The sequence below is a fragment of the Primulina tabacum genome, chromosome 10 (genome assembly GCF_025594145.1).
Source record: "Primulina tabacum isolate GXHZ01 chromosome 10, ASM2559414v2, whole genome shotgun sequence".
NCBI classification, from domain to species: Eukaryota; Viridiplantae; Streptophyta; class Magnoliopsida; order Lamiales; family Gesneriaceae; genus Primulina; species Primulina tabacum.
This window is the reverse complement of record NC_134559.1, coordinates 7,124,643-7,137,130: the sequence shown is the minus strand read 5'-3', so window position 1 is coordinate 7,137,130 and position 12,488 is coordinate 7,124,643. Positions and strand designations below refer to the sequence as shown.

The 12,488-nt window shown below is 35.4% G+C and overlaps 2 protein-coding genes across 2 annotated transcripts; both read left to right on the top strand.

Moving 5' to 3' along the window:
• The first annotated feature begins 858 nt into the window (after nucleotides 1-858).
• LOC142505319 (E3 ubiquitin-protein ligase ATL42-like) lies at nucleotides 859-2,621 on the top strand. The gene has a single exon (XM_075618259.1). The coding sequence runs from the start codon at nucleotides 1,109-1,111 to the stop codon at nucleotides 2,321-2,323; it is 1,215 nt and encodes a 404-aa protein (XP_075474374.1). The 5' UTR covers nucleotides 859-1,108; the 3' UTR covers nucleotides 2,324-2,621.
• Nucleotides 2,622-4,990: 2,369 nt separating this feature from the next.
• Nucleotides 4,991-6,327, top strand: LOC142505511 (E3 ubiquitin-protein ligase ATL42-like). Its single transcript, XM_075618523.1, has one exon. The coding sequence runs from the start codon at nucleotides 5,010-5,012 to the stop codon at nucleotides 5,985-5,987; it is 978 nt and encodes a 325-aa protein (XP_075474638.1). The 5' UTR covers nucleotides 4,991-5,009; the 3' UTR covers nucleotides 5,988-6,327.
• Nucleotides 6,328-12,488: the final 6,161 nt, after the last annotated feature.

The window sequence follows — 12,488 nt, the reverse complement described above, 5'->3', positions numbered from 1 at the left end:
AGATAAAAATCCAAGAAGGGGCGGTTTCTAGATTAATAATCTAGAAAAAATCAAGAAAGATGGAGGGACCAACCTAATGGACTACTCAACCACTACATGGTCCACGTGCAAGCTGTAAAGGTTTATGAAGATTTGAAGTCCGAAGTTTCAAATCCGAAGGAGCCTTCTATAAATAAGGAAGCAGAAGGAAGATGAAGACATCGATCAACCTCTTCGTTTTTCTTCAAAACATTTGTAATAATTCTCTTTCAAGTTTATGTGTGTAGTGAGTTCAGCTACTATTAGTAGCTAAACAAGTTTCTCCTCCTCTACAGGAGGTTACTATGTATTAATAAAATGTTTGTGTTTAAATAAAAGAAATCTTTGCTCTAGCCCCTCTCATGTATTATTTTCAAAATTTTATCTTTTATTGTACACCCTAAGGTAGGAAACGAATTAGGGTTGTGACAAGTGCTGCTGAAGGAATCTGCGTCAGTAACCATCGGTTGCGATCGTGTGGTTGGACTGTGAGGAGCAGTTCGTAAAATACGGTGGATATAACCCGGTGGTACTCCGGTCAAAGAGGTAAAAGATTTAGTTTATTTTCGGAAGCATGATGAGCCATTATTTACAAAAGAAAAATCAATTATTTAAAATAAAGATATAAGGGTAAATTTGGAAATTTAAAAGAAATGGGGAGTCGAAACAAAGTTTTAGTATGATAGGGAGTAAAGAGAAAGTTAAGAATAGGTATAGGGATTTTTTGACAAATCTCCCTAAAAGTTTTCTCAGATAATAAAATGAGAAAATCCTAACCCTACATTAACATTTTATATTAAAAAAATTGGACAATAAAGACATTAGGACAAGTGAGGGAAGAAATCAAGGAAACTGACAAATCAATAAGATATATACACTTTCTGAAAGTTTCCACACAAAAACATGTATGTATACCCACATATAATATTTGGAATTTCTTGGCCATTTTTTTAGAGGAAAATTTTAAATAATGATTTCAGTCAAACTAAGTTTTTGAAAAAAATGTTATTTTCATTTTTCATATAAAGAAATGTAATTTATTTAATGAGTTAGCCATATTTTTCTGAAATTTGGAGATCTTAGTTTCTACATGAATCAATTGATCATGATCAACTTTCTTCTCCTCCTCCATTTCATTTTCTTGATCTTCATAATTGATGTTAAAGCACAAGTGCCACAAAGTCCACCAGATTCAAACAACTTCCGGCCAAGTCTGCCACTTGTAATGGCTTTTCTGTCCATCATGTTTGTTCTAACATTTCTTCTCCTTCTTTATGCCAAATTCTGCCACGGGGGGCCGAATGTTCGGAGCGCGAGCCTGCGGATTCGAGATGGGCTGTTCCGGTCGAGGTCTAGTGCATCCGGGGTCGAGAAAGCAGTGGTAGAATCACTCCCTTTCTTCAGGTTTTCCTCTCTAAGGGGATCGCGGGACGGGCTGGAATGCTCAGTTTGTTTGTCGAAATTCGAAGACGTTGAGATCCTTCGATTGCTGCCAAAGTGTAAGCATGCTTTTCATATTGATTGTATCGACCAGTGGCTCGAAAAGCACTCGACCTGCCCCATTTGCAGGCGAAAGATTAGTCCAGAAGACGTTTCCGAGTTTCCATATTCGAATAGTCTAAGGTTTTTGAGGGGCCAATCTGGTGAGGTTATAGATGAATCCAATTTGGAGATCTATGTTCAGAGAGAAGAAAGCGGCCTTGGATCTTCAAGATTTAGCATTGGTAGGAGCTTAAGGTGGTTCTCTAATAGAGGTGCAAAAGAAGGCGAATTACCAGCACAACAAAGTGTCGATTCGGATCAATTCAAGAAAAGGTTCCACAGATTCAACCACAGGGTTGTCGGTTATTCACATGTTGTTTTCAAGAATCGTTGGAGCAACCTGAGCTCGTCCGACCTCGTGTTCTTGAATTCGGAGTTTCTTAACGATGCATCGAGTGTAAGATTTATGAGTAAGAAGTCCCTGGAAGTCGAGGAAATTCAGAAGGAAAATGATCACATGATGAGTACAATCAACCAAACAGCCGGACACAGTTTCTTGAAATTTCCAGGCCTCCCTACAACCTCGTACTCGTCGAAGGATTTAGGTTCCGGATCAAACTTTCCCTATCCCATTGACAAGAGATCCATGTCCGAGATAGTAGTTTATCCAAGATACAAAGAGTTCAAGGATAATACAGATTCATTTCTTGTCGAAAACAGCGACTCAGAAAGAGTAAGGAGGCTTTGGATACCGATTGCAAGAAAGACAGTGCAGTGGTTTACAAATAGAGAATCAAGGCCTCCAAATCCTCAAGGCCAGTAAATTTATGATTACTAATACAAAACATGAAACAACATATAGCATCAATTCGATTTCGGGCTTCGAATCTTCAAGAGTATCTTCACCCAATTTTGTTGTGTTGATTGATATTTTTTGGGATCCATACTTATTTAATTATCTTTGATTCTTGTATGAGGGGGATTGTACATTAATAACTTCCAGTTTTCTGAAACACATTGAAGAGTAGGATCTGTACTTAGCCTTTTTATTGGCCTTTTTGTACACTTTAGTTTCAAGTTTTGATAAACCATTATATGTTAAATTGAAAGAGGATTAGGTTTTATGGTGAATGTTCAATCAAAAAACTTGACTAGTGTTGTGTTGCATATTTTGAAATGGCAAAAATTTGTGTGAGACGGTCTTACGGATCGTATTTTGTGAGACGGATATCTTATTTGGATCATCCATAAAAAAATATTACTTTTTATTGTGAATATCAGTAGGGTTGACCGTCTCACAGATAAAGATTCGTGAGAGCGTCTCACAAGATGCCTACCCTTTTGAAATTATGGATACGGAAAAGGACATGACACACATATGCCTTTGTCCAAAGATTAAGACGAGAAAAAAGTAAACTTGTGGAAACATGATTAAAATATAGTTAATACATGTCCAAAATATATCTAGAGTAGTCAAATGAGGCGGACCACTATTTTTGCGGATTGAGAAAACTTCAACTCAACTCGACCCGTCATGAGTTGCGGGTTAGACGAGCAACAAATCAATTTTTTGAAAAAAAAATGGCAAGCCAAACCTAAACGGATAGCTATTGCCATATCCTCAGTCCTATGAGCATGGAACCCCTAAAAAATTTTAATGGGCTGACTAGCCCATTTTTCTAAAAATGGCTCACGTTGTAATTATTAAATGATCATTGGCAAAAACTTGTGTGAGACGATCTCACGAGTCGTATTTTGTAAGACGGATCTCTTATTTGGGTCATCCATGAAAAAGTATTACTTTTTATTGTGAATATCGGTAGGGTTGACCCGTCTCACAGTTAAAGATTCATGAGATCGTCTCAAAAGAGACCTACTCATGACTATTTTACCCTTAAAATTTAATAACCACTACGTTGTCGTTTTGAAAACATATCCAAGGCACTGCTTGCTGAAAACATATCCTATTTATAATCAAATTCGCCAAATTTCCATGTGACCTTACCGATCTCGTTCATTTGCGAGAAGATTTAAACCCAAAGCAAATATCCTTTTTCCCCAATTTGTTAAGTAAAGAGTTAATATTTTACCTTCTTGTACTATCACACCAGCCATCAACTCGCCAAATACCAGTTTGTTCGATCTTAACCGTGCAGACACTGTCTACACATACCATGATCTTGATATGTGTAATTTTTTTATACATGTCAAGATCCTGCTCAGACTCAAAATCAAAGAATCAAACATGATCTTAACACACATCAAGATTCTAGTTCGTATGATAGTGTATGCACGAATACAGTCGAATTTTCCCCGAATACTTGAAAAAATCACTACTCTAGCCACGTTGGTGTGCCTACCGTAGCAGAAGCCACACCCTCTTCACTATCACCACCATACAAGATTCTCGAAAAAATATTAAAGCAACAATGAAACAAAAACAACATTTAATTTAATTTCTTGATTTTGCTTCATCACCAAAGCAATTTCCGTTTATGATACGAAGATCGGTGAAACAGCAGACTTCTCGAGTCTCGTGGTAGTAAGAACTCAACCATTTTTGCCTTAATTCCGCATATCCAAACACAGCACGAGCCAACTTTTCTGACTTGCCCATGCATAAAAAAAATCAATAATTAAACTAAAAAAAATTAATCCTGAATCACAACCAATTAATGCTAAATCACGAATCAATCTTACCGATATTCACGATAAAAAGTAATATTGTTAGCATAATATTTTTTCATGGATGACCCAAATAAGATATCCGTCTCATAAAATACGACTCGTAAGACTGTCTCACACAAGTTTTTGCCATAATTATAATCTGTACTTTTTTCGTGACATGAAAACTTTTTAGTTAAACCCTCAATAATACGTATTTCTTAATTCTTTTCAAGTCTCATTGTGCATATATATAATATCATTGAAGTGGATATTACCTTTTGATAATGTATTCTTAACTACAATCGGGTCGAACTTCGAAGGTTTTTTAAGGTGATTGAGTCTATGTTACACCGAGAGTTCATACCTGGTGTACGTGCTTGTATAAAAACTCCCAAATTAATTTCTTTGTATTATAATTAATAATACATAGGAACTATACATACTCTTTTGTACAGGGTTGTTAATTGACTTTTTGTACAGCAAAGTTGCAAGTCATGGTAAACAAATTCTATGCTATTGTGACTACATAATGCTAAAATGAGATGATATTAATTACGTTACTAAACATCGTCACTCCAAAAAATGACTTGAAGTGTGTCAGTCGGATCAATATAACACAGAAATGGTAAAGACACGACAGGAATACGTGTCGGATACGCTATGTGATGTGTCATATGGTAGAAAATATAATTGGACACGACAGTAATGTTGTGAGGACACGGCTATGTGGAGTGTCATGCATATGTTGGGCACGAGGGTTTTTCTGTTGTTGCAAATTTAGGATAAAAGGGTCGAAGAAATCATATTTTGGTAAATCTTGTGAGTAAATCTAGTATTTGAACATGATCAAATTATTTCTCCTTCTCCATCTCATTTTCTTGATTTTCATGATCGATGTTAGAGCACAAGTACTACAGAATTCACGAGAATCAAGCAATTTTAAGCCAAGTGTAGCTCTTGTGACCGGTTTTCTGTCCGCCACGTTCTTTTTAACATTTCTTCTCCTTCTCTATGCCAAATTCTGCCACCGTGGGGTGAATGTTCCGAACGCGAACCTACGGGTTCGAGTCCGAGATGGGCTGTTCCGGTCGAGGTCTAGTGCATCCGGGGTCGAGAAAGCAGTGGTAGAATCACTCCCTTTCTTCAGGTTTTCCTCTCTAAGGGGATCGCGGGACGGGCTGGAATGCTCAGTTTGTTTGTCGAAATTCGAAGACGTTGAGATCCTTCGATTGCTGCCAAAGTGTAAGCATGCTTTTCATATTGATTGTATCGACCAGTGGCTCGAAAAGCACTCGACCTGCCCCATTTGCAGGCGAAAGATTAGTCCAGAAGACGTTTCCGAGTTTCCATATTCGAATAGTCTAAGGTTTTTGAGGGGCCAATCTGGTGAGGTTATAGATGAATCCAATTTGGAGATCTATGTTCAGAGAGAAGAAAGCGGCCTTGGATCTTCAAGATTTAGCATTGGTAGGAGCTTAAGGTGGTTCTCTAATAGAGGTGCAAAAGAAGGCGAATTACCAGCACAACAAAGTGTCGATTCGGATCAATTCAAGAAAAGGTTCCACAGATTCAACCACAGGGTTGATGGTTATTCTGATGTTATTTTCAAGAATCGTTGGAGCAACGTGAGCTCTTCCGACCTCCTATTGTTGAATTCGGAGTTTCTTAAAGATGCATCAAGTGCAAGATTTATGAGTGACAACTCCATGGAAGTTGAGGAAATTCAGAAGGAAAATGATCAGATGATGAGTACTATCAACCAAACAGCTGGACACACTTTCTTGAAATTTCCAGGCCTTCCTACAACCTCGGATTCTTAGAAGAATCTAGAGTTCGGATCAAACTGTCCCTATCACATTGACAAGAGATCCATGTCCGAGATACTAGTCCATCCGAGATTCACAGAGTTTGAGGATAATACAGATTCATTTCTTGTCGAAAATAGCGAGTCTGAAAGAATAAGGAGGCTTTGGATACCGATTGCAAGGAAGACAGTGCAGTGGTTTACAAGTAGAGAATCAAGGCCCCCAGATCCTCAGGGCCAGCAAATCTATGATGAATACAAACATGAAACAACATAGTGTTCATCAATCCGGATTCGGCCATCGGGTAGTTGGATGACTCGAATCTTTAAGGGTTTTTTCACCTCTAGAACACCAGTTTAGTCGTGTTGATTCTCATACCATAATCAAAGAGAATTAAACCAGTCTGGATAATAGCTAGGTTTGTACATTAAAAACTTGTAATTTTCATGGTTCCAGCTAGTAATATATAAATTGAAGAGTAGGATCTGTTATTGCTCTTTAATATTGGCTTGTCAACTTTTTGTACACTTCAGTTGCAAGTCATGATAAACAATTATACGGTAATTTGTCAGAGGATTTGGTTATATACGGTGCTTGAACAATATTCAGAAAAAAATTATTCATGTTGTGTTGCATTTACAGAAATTACGAATATAACAATGATACGACTATGATACATATCAGACATACCATGTGATATATCATGATATTAATAAAAATAAGATATTGAATATGTGAAAACATGGTGAAAACCGCATAGACACGGTTATGTGAGTGCCAAACACGTTTTGGACACGAGAAGGATACGTGTTGTACACGCTATGTGATATATTTAAAGATTAAAATGAAAAATAATCAAAATATGGTCAGAACATATAGAAATACGTGTCGGACACGCTACATAATGTATTTAAAGACTATGACAGAAAAAATAGCACAAATATGTACGTGTCAGACAAAGGTATCCGAATATTAATATGGAAAAAATAACATAGATATGGTAAGGACATGACAGAGATACGTATCGTACACACTATGTTATGTATCTAAAGGTTAAAACGAAAAATAACTAAAACATGGTAAGGACATCCGATGATACGTGTTGGACACATTACGAAATGTATTGAAAGAAGTATCTTTCTTTTTATTGACTCCGTTGTTGATGTGTTTTTGAAGTTACGAAGAAAAGGCGAGTACAATTCAAAAGATCTAAATGCAATAATAAACCAGTAAATCGATAATAGTTTTATATTATCTTTTCCAATTCTAAATTTATAAATAACTATTGTTTTTCAAAGATTAAAATGTTTTTTTTTGTTTGTTTTCTTCTGTAGATTTGATTGCTATAGAATTTGTTATAAATGAATATTGGAAACACTTACAGTCAATTATTTCTATTTTTTAGATAATTTATTTTAAATCAATAGTTTTTTTTAAAAGAAAATTATTTTTAAAATAAGACTGTTTTAGAAATTTTTTTTAAATATATATCAAATATAGTAAATATTATTATTACGAGTATTTTATGATTAAATATTACACAGTATACCTGTATTTAATTTTTTTTATAATAAATAATTTTTTTTAAAAAAAAAAACTCTGAATGTAGTACATGTTACATGATGTATCGGAATATTAAGACAAAAATAACACAAATATCGTAAGAACGCGACAGATATATGTGTCAGATACGTTACGTGATGCATCCAAAGATTAAAAATGAAAAAATAACACAAATGTGGTGAAAACACGACAGAGATACGTGTCAGACATGCTATGTGATGTGTCTAAAGATTAAAAAAAAAATAACTAAGATATGGTAAAGACATATAGGGATATGTGTCGCATACGTTACATATTGTATCCAAAGATTAATACAGAAAAATTAACACAGTTATGATAAGGATACGACATAGATACGTATCAGACACGCTACGTAATGTATCCAAAGATTAAGACGGAAAAAATAACACATATATAGTAATGACCCAATATAGTTACGTGTCGAACACTCTATGTGATGTATCAGAAGATTAAGACCGAAAAATATCACATATATGGTAAGGACACGACTACGTGATGTATCTAAATATTAGTTTAAGACGAAAAAAATAACATATGACATGACAAAGATACATGTCGAATATGTTACGTGATGTATCCAAAGATTAAGATTGGAAAAAAAAACACGGATATGATAAGGACACAACAAGAATATGTGTCGGAAATGGTAAGTGATGTATCCAAATATTGAGAAAAAAAATATTGAATGCAACACTAATATGGTGAGGACACAGTGATATAAAGTATCGTAAATGTGTTGCATAGGAGGAATATTTTTTTTAATGAAAATATTATTTCAAATTTTGGGCAAAAAGTTTTGAAAACTCACAATTTAGTAAATACTTTTTATATATGTTTTGAATTATGATTCCAATTTCAAAACTTTAAAAAAAAAATTACTTTTTAATTTTTGTGTACGTGTGCTAAATCTGTTTTTGTACTTTGATTTTATAGATTGATTTTTTTTAGTATTTAATTATTTGTCATCATTTTTTTAAGGGAATCGCCACCGACCAACTAAGGAAGTGAATCAAAATAAATTGGTTCGGTAGTGATAAAGCTAAATCTTACAAAGATTTTAGGGATTTGATTTGATAATATTTGCCCTTATCTAGACTTTTTATCCTAATTATGTGCTTAATTTAATTAATAATTGTAGATTTGAATAAAAAGTGAAAAGTGTTTAAATTAGGAGATAAAATAAATTTGCTAGATTTCAACGGAAATAAAATATTCTTATTCCTTGATGATATTGAATTTTTGGAGAAATCTATGTAAATCTTGACAAATATCTTATCTACACTTTCTTTACTTGATATGGGCTTAAAAAGAAAAAAAGGAGAGGCCCATTGAGGAGAATAAAAGGGCAGAAGCGTACAAGAGAAGAAAGGCAGCCGAGAACAGAAGTACTGAAGGAGACGGAATAGGAGAACAGCGCGGAAGAAGAAAAAAGGGGAGGAAGAAGGAAGGCAAAACCAGCGAGGAATTCCTCACACGCTACAAATTACAGAGAATCTCTTTCCATTCCTTCTTAATCATGTTTTCTGCATTGAATTTAAACAGTGAATTGCAATTTTGTTTTAAGTTTATGGAGTAGATTTTTATAGACTAAGGCCATGATAGGGCCGAGACATATTATTTTTTGATGTTTTGAGTTTGATTCAATTAGATTATTTATTTTATTCATTGATTGATGTCGTTTATCACGTGTTCTTTTAATATGGCCAATTAAATAGAATATTTGTTGGTTAATCTAAAACCGGAAGGCGATAGATTAATATTTGCTTCACACATCAATCAACACATGGTTAAATTGACTAGAAATAGTATTCGATTTCAGTGTGCGACTTTAGGTTGAAAAACTGGAATTTCACAGCGATCTAATGCGGTTGAATCTAATTAAATTCAGTTAGGAATAATTGGACTGTTAGATTTAATTAGGTTTATTAATTCGAGGAATCGTTTAATAAATAATTTTGGGAATTCCGTCGTGAATTAAATAATTAATTTATTGAATTTAAATTTGACACGTAGATTATAAGTTTGTCTCGGTACCGTTGTGCGCCTTAATCGTTTTTAAATAATTTGAATTTTCGTCTAAATTAATGGTTTGGATTAGTTTTGCTTTAGTTAATTTATTTAAATCGTCATTATTTAGTTTTAATTAATTTATCTCCCCTCAATTGACTTTATTAGCCTAAATTAGGAAAAATAATTCATATTCTAGTAATTAAACGTCGATCTCTGTGGGTACGATACCTGGACTCATCTCCAAATACTATTACTTGACCTAATCCGCTTGCTAGATTTATTACCAACCGAAATCGTCGGTCAAGTTTTTGGCGCCGTTGCCGGGGATTGAATTGTTTAATATTAGGATTTATTATTTTCTTGAGATTAGGTTTTTATTTTATTTTGTCGATTCTATGCATATTAGTACGTTTGAAGTTTGTTATTTATTTTCAGGGATTATCTTACTGTGCATGAGCCGTGCTAAAGGAAGGACAGAATTGGAGCCATTTGATCCAGAGATTGAGAATACTTTTCGACGGAGACGTAGAGCACAAAGGGAGAAATCCTCAGACTTTGACGTGGAAGAACAGTTAAAACCAGAGGACGAGGTTGAAACAGCAGGGATGGAAGTAATGGAAAACGAGGAAGATGATCGCACTGTCTATGATCTCACTAGACAAACCACTGGAGGTTATGGTTCTAGCATCACTCGCCCTACTGTGGAAGCAAATAATTTTGAGTTGAAGCCATCCATCATTCAAATGATACAATATCAAGTGAGATTTGGAGGATCGCAGACCGAGGATCCTAATGCACATCTGGAGGGATTTCTATCTATCTGTGACACAATCAAGTTCAATGGAGTGAGCACGGATGCCATAAGATTAAGACTATTCCCCTTCTCTTTGCATGGTGAAGCAGCAGAATGGCTTAGAGATCTACCAGCTGGTTCTATTACTACATGGAATGGTTTGGTGAATATGTTCATGAATCAATATTTTCCACCCACCAAGCTAGCACAACTGCGTATGGATATATCATCTTTTCGCCAGAAGGATGGGGAGACATTACATACAGCTTGGGGAAGATTTAGAAAGATGTTGAGGAGGTGTCCTCAACATGGTTTCTCTTCATCTGAACAAGTTCAGATTTTCTATAACGGAGTAGATCCTTCTGTGCGTTCCATGCTAGATGCGGCAGCCAATGGTAGCTTATACAGGAAGACTCCACGAGTTGCACTTGAAATAATTTCAAATATGGCTGAAAATAGTGCGGGTTGGACAGATATTAAACGAGAAAAGAAGGCTGGAGTTCTTGAAATGGATGTGTTGAATGCACTTACTGCTAAGATTGATGGGTTGGCCCATCAATTCTCTCAGCTGAAATCAAATCAAGCAAATCAGGTCCAAGGAATAGTCATCGAGGAACAACCCATTTTTGATGAAGAAGCAGTGAATTTTGTGAGGAATCAATGGAGACAACAATCAAATCCATACAGTTCCACGTATAATCCAGGATGGAGGAATCACCCTAATTTATCTTGGAAGAATACGGAGAATTCCCTTAATCCAACACATATTCCTCCACTGCCCATTCCTCAACAAGTGAGACAACAAGGATTATTGGTACCTGCAGCACCTCCAGGATTCAAGCAAGAAGATCAAAGACCAATTTATGAGGATTTTATGATGAAACATGTTGTGGGAATGGAGACGAGACTGCAGAATCATGATGCTATCTTACGAAGGTTGGATTCTCAAATGGGTCAAATAGCCAATCAATTAGCAAATCGACCCCTTGGAACACTACCAAGTGATACTGAGAAAAATCCGAAAGGAGTGAATGCAGTGAGTACAGTGATCAAGGCCGAGGAAGAGGAACCAAAGAGGCAGAATTCTACAGATATGGAGGCAAAGAATGATGGAGGAACGAAACCAAAAATGGAAGATGCTAAGGAACAGAACACTCAGACTACACGGAAGACAGGTAAGAAAGGTAAGGAGTTTGATTCTAATGATAATATTGATATTAATACACTTCCTTTTTCTCAAAGAGCAAGGCAACTACAATTGGATCAACAATTTTCAAAATTTCTTGAAGTTTTTAAGAAATTGCACATAAATATTCCTTTTGTAGAGGCTTTGGCTCAAATGCCTTCTTATGCTAAATTCTTGAAAGATATTTTGACTAAAAAGAGGAAACTTGTTGATTTTGAAACTGTTAAGCTTTCTGAGGAATGTTCAGCTATTTTGCAAAATAAATTACCTCCGAAGCTTAAGGATCCAGGTAGTTTCTCTATTCCTTGCACTATAGGAAATTCTAATTTTAACAAGGCATTGTGTGATCTTGGTGCTAGCATAAATCTTATGTCTTATTCTTGTTTTGAGAAATTGGGGATTGGAGAAGTTAAACCAACCACTATTTCCCTTCAACTTGCTGATAGATCTATTAAATATCCTAGAGGGGTAATAGAGGATGTTTTGGTTAAGGTTGATAAATTTATATTTCCAGTTGACTTTGTTGTGCTAGACATGGAGGAGGATCATGAGATCCCCCTAATTTTAGGTCGTCCTTTCTTAGCTACTGGAAGAGCTCTCATAGATGTGCAAAAAGGTGAGTTAGTTTTGAGGTTGAATGATGAGAAGGTAACTTTTAATGTTTTTCATAGTATGAAATATTCTGGATCTTCTGATTGTTATAGAATAGATGTTATTGATGATATTGTTGAGTGTAGTGTGCAGGATACTTTGATTGAAGACCCACTGGAAAAGCTTTTGGTTAGCCCAAAGTCCACGGAATCCAGCAGAGAAGAAGTGGAGGAATGTATGAACTACTTAGAGAGATCAAAGCCTTTGCCAAGATCGGTGAATTCGAAGATTGGGGAGCTTGGACATATTCCAAAATCACTTAAACCTTCCATAGAAGAAGCCCCATTCCTCG

Bases quoted from the DNA above. Each gene is read 5' to 3' on its own strand.
- LOC142505319 (XM_075618259.1), top strand. From the start codon at position 1,109: ATGAATCAATTGATCATGATCAACTTTCTTCTCCTCCTCCATTTCATT.
- LOC142505511 (XM_075618523.1), top strand. From the start codon at position 5,010: ATGATCAAATTATTTCTCCTTCTCCATCTCATTTTCTTGATTTTCATG.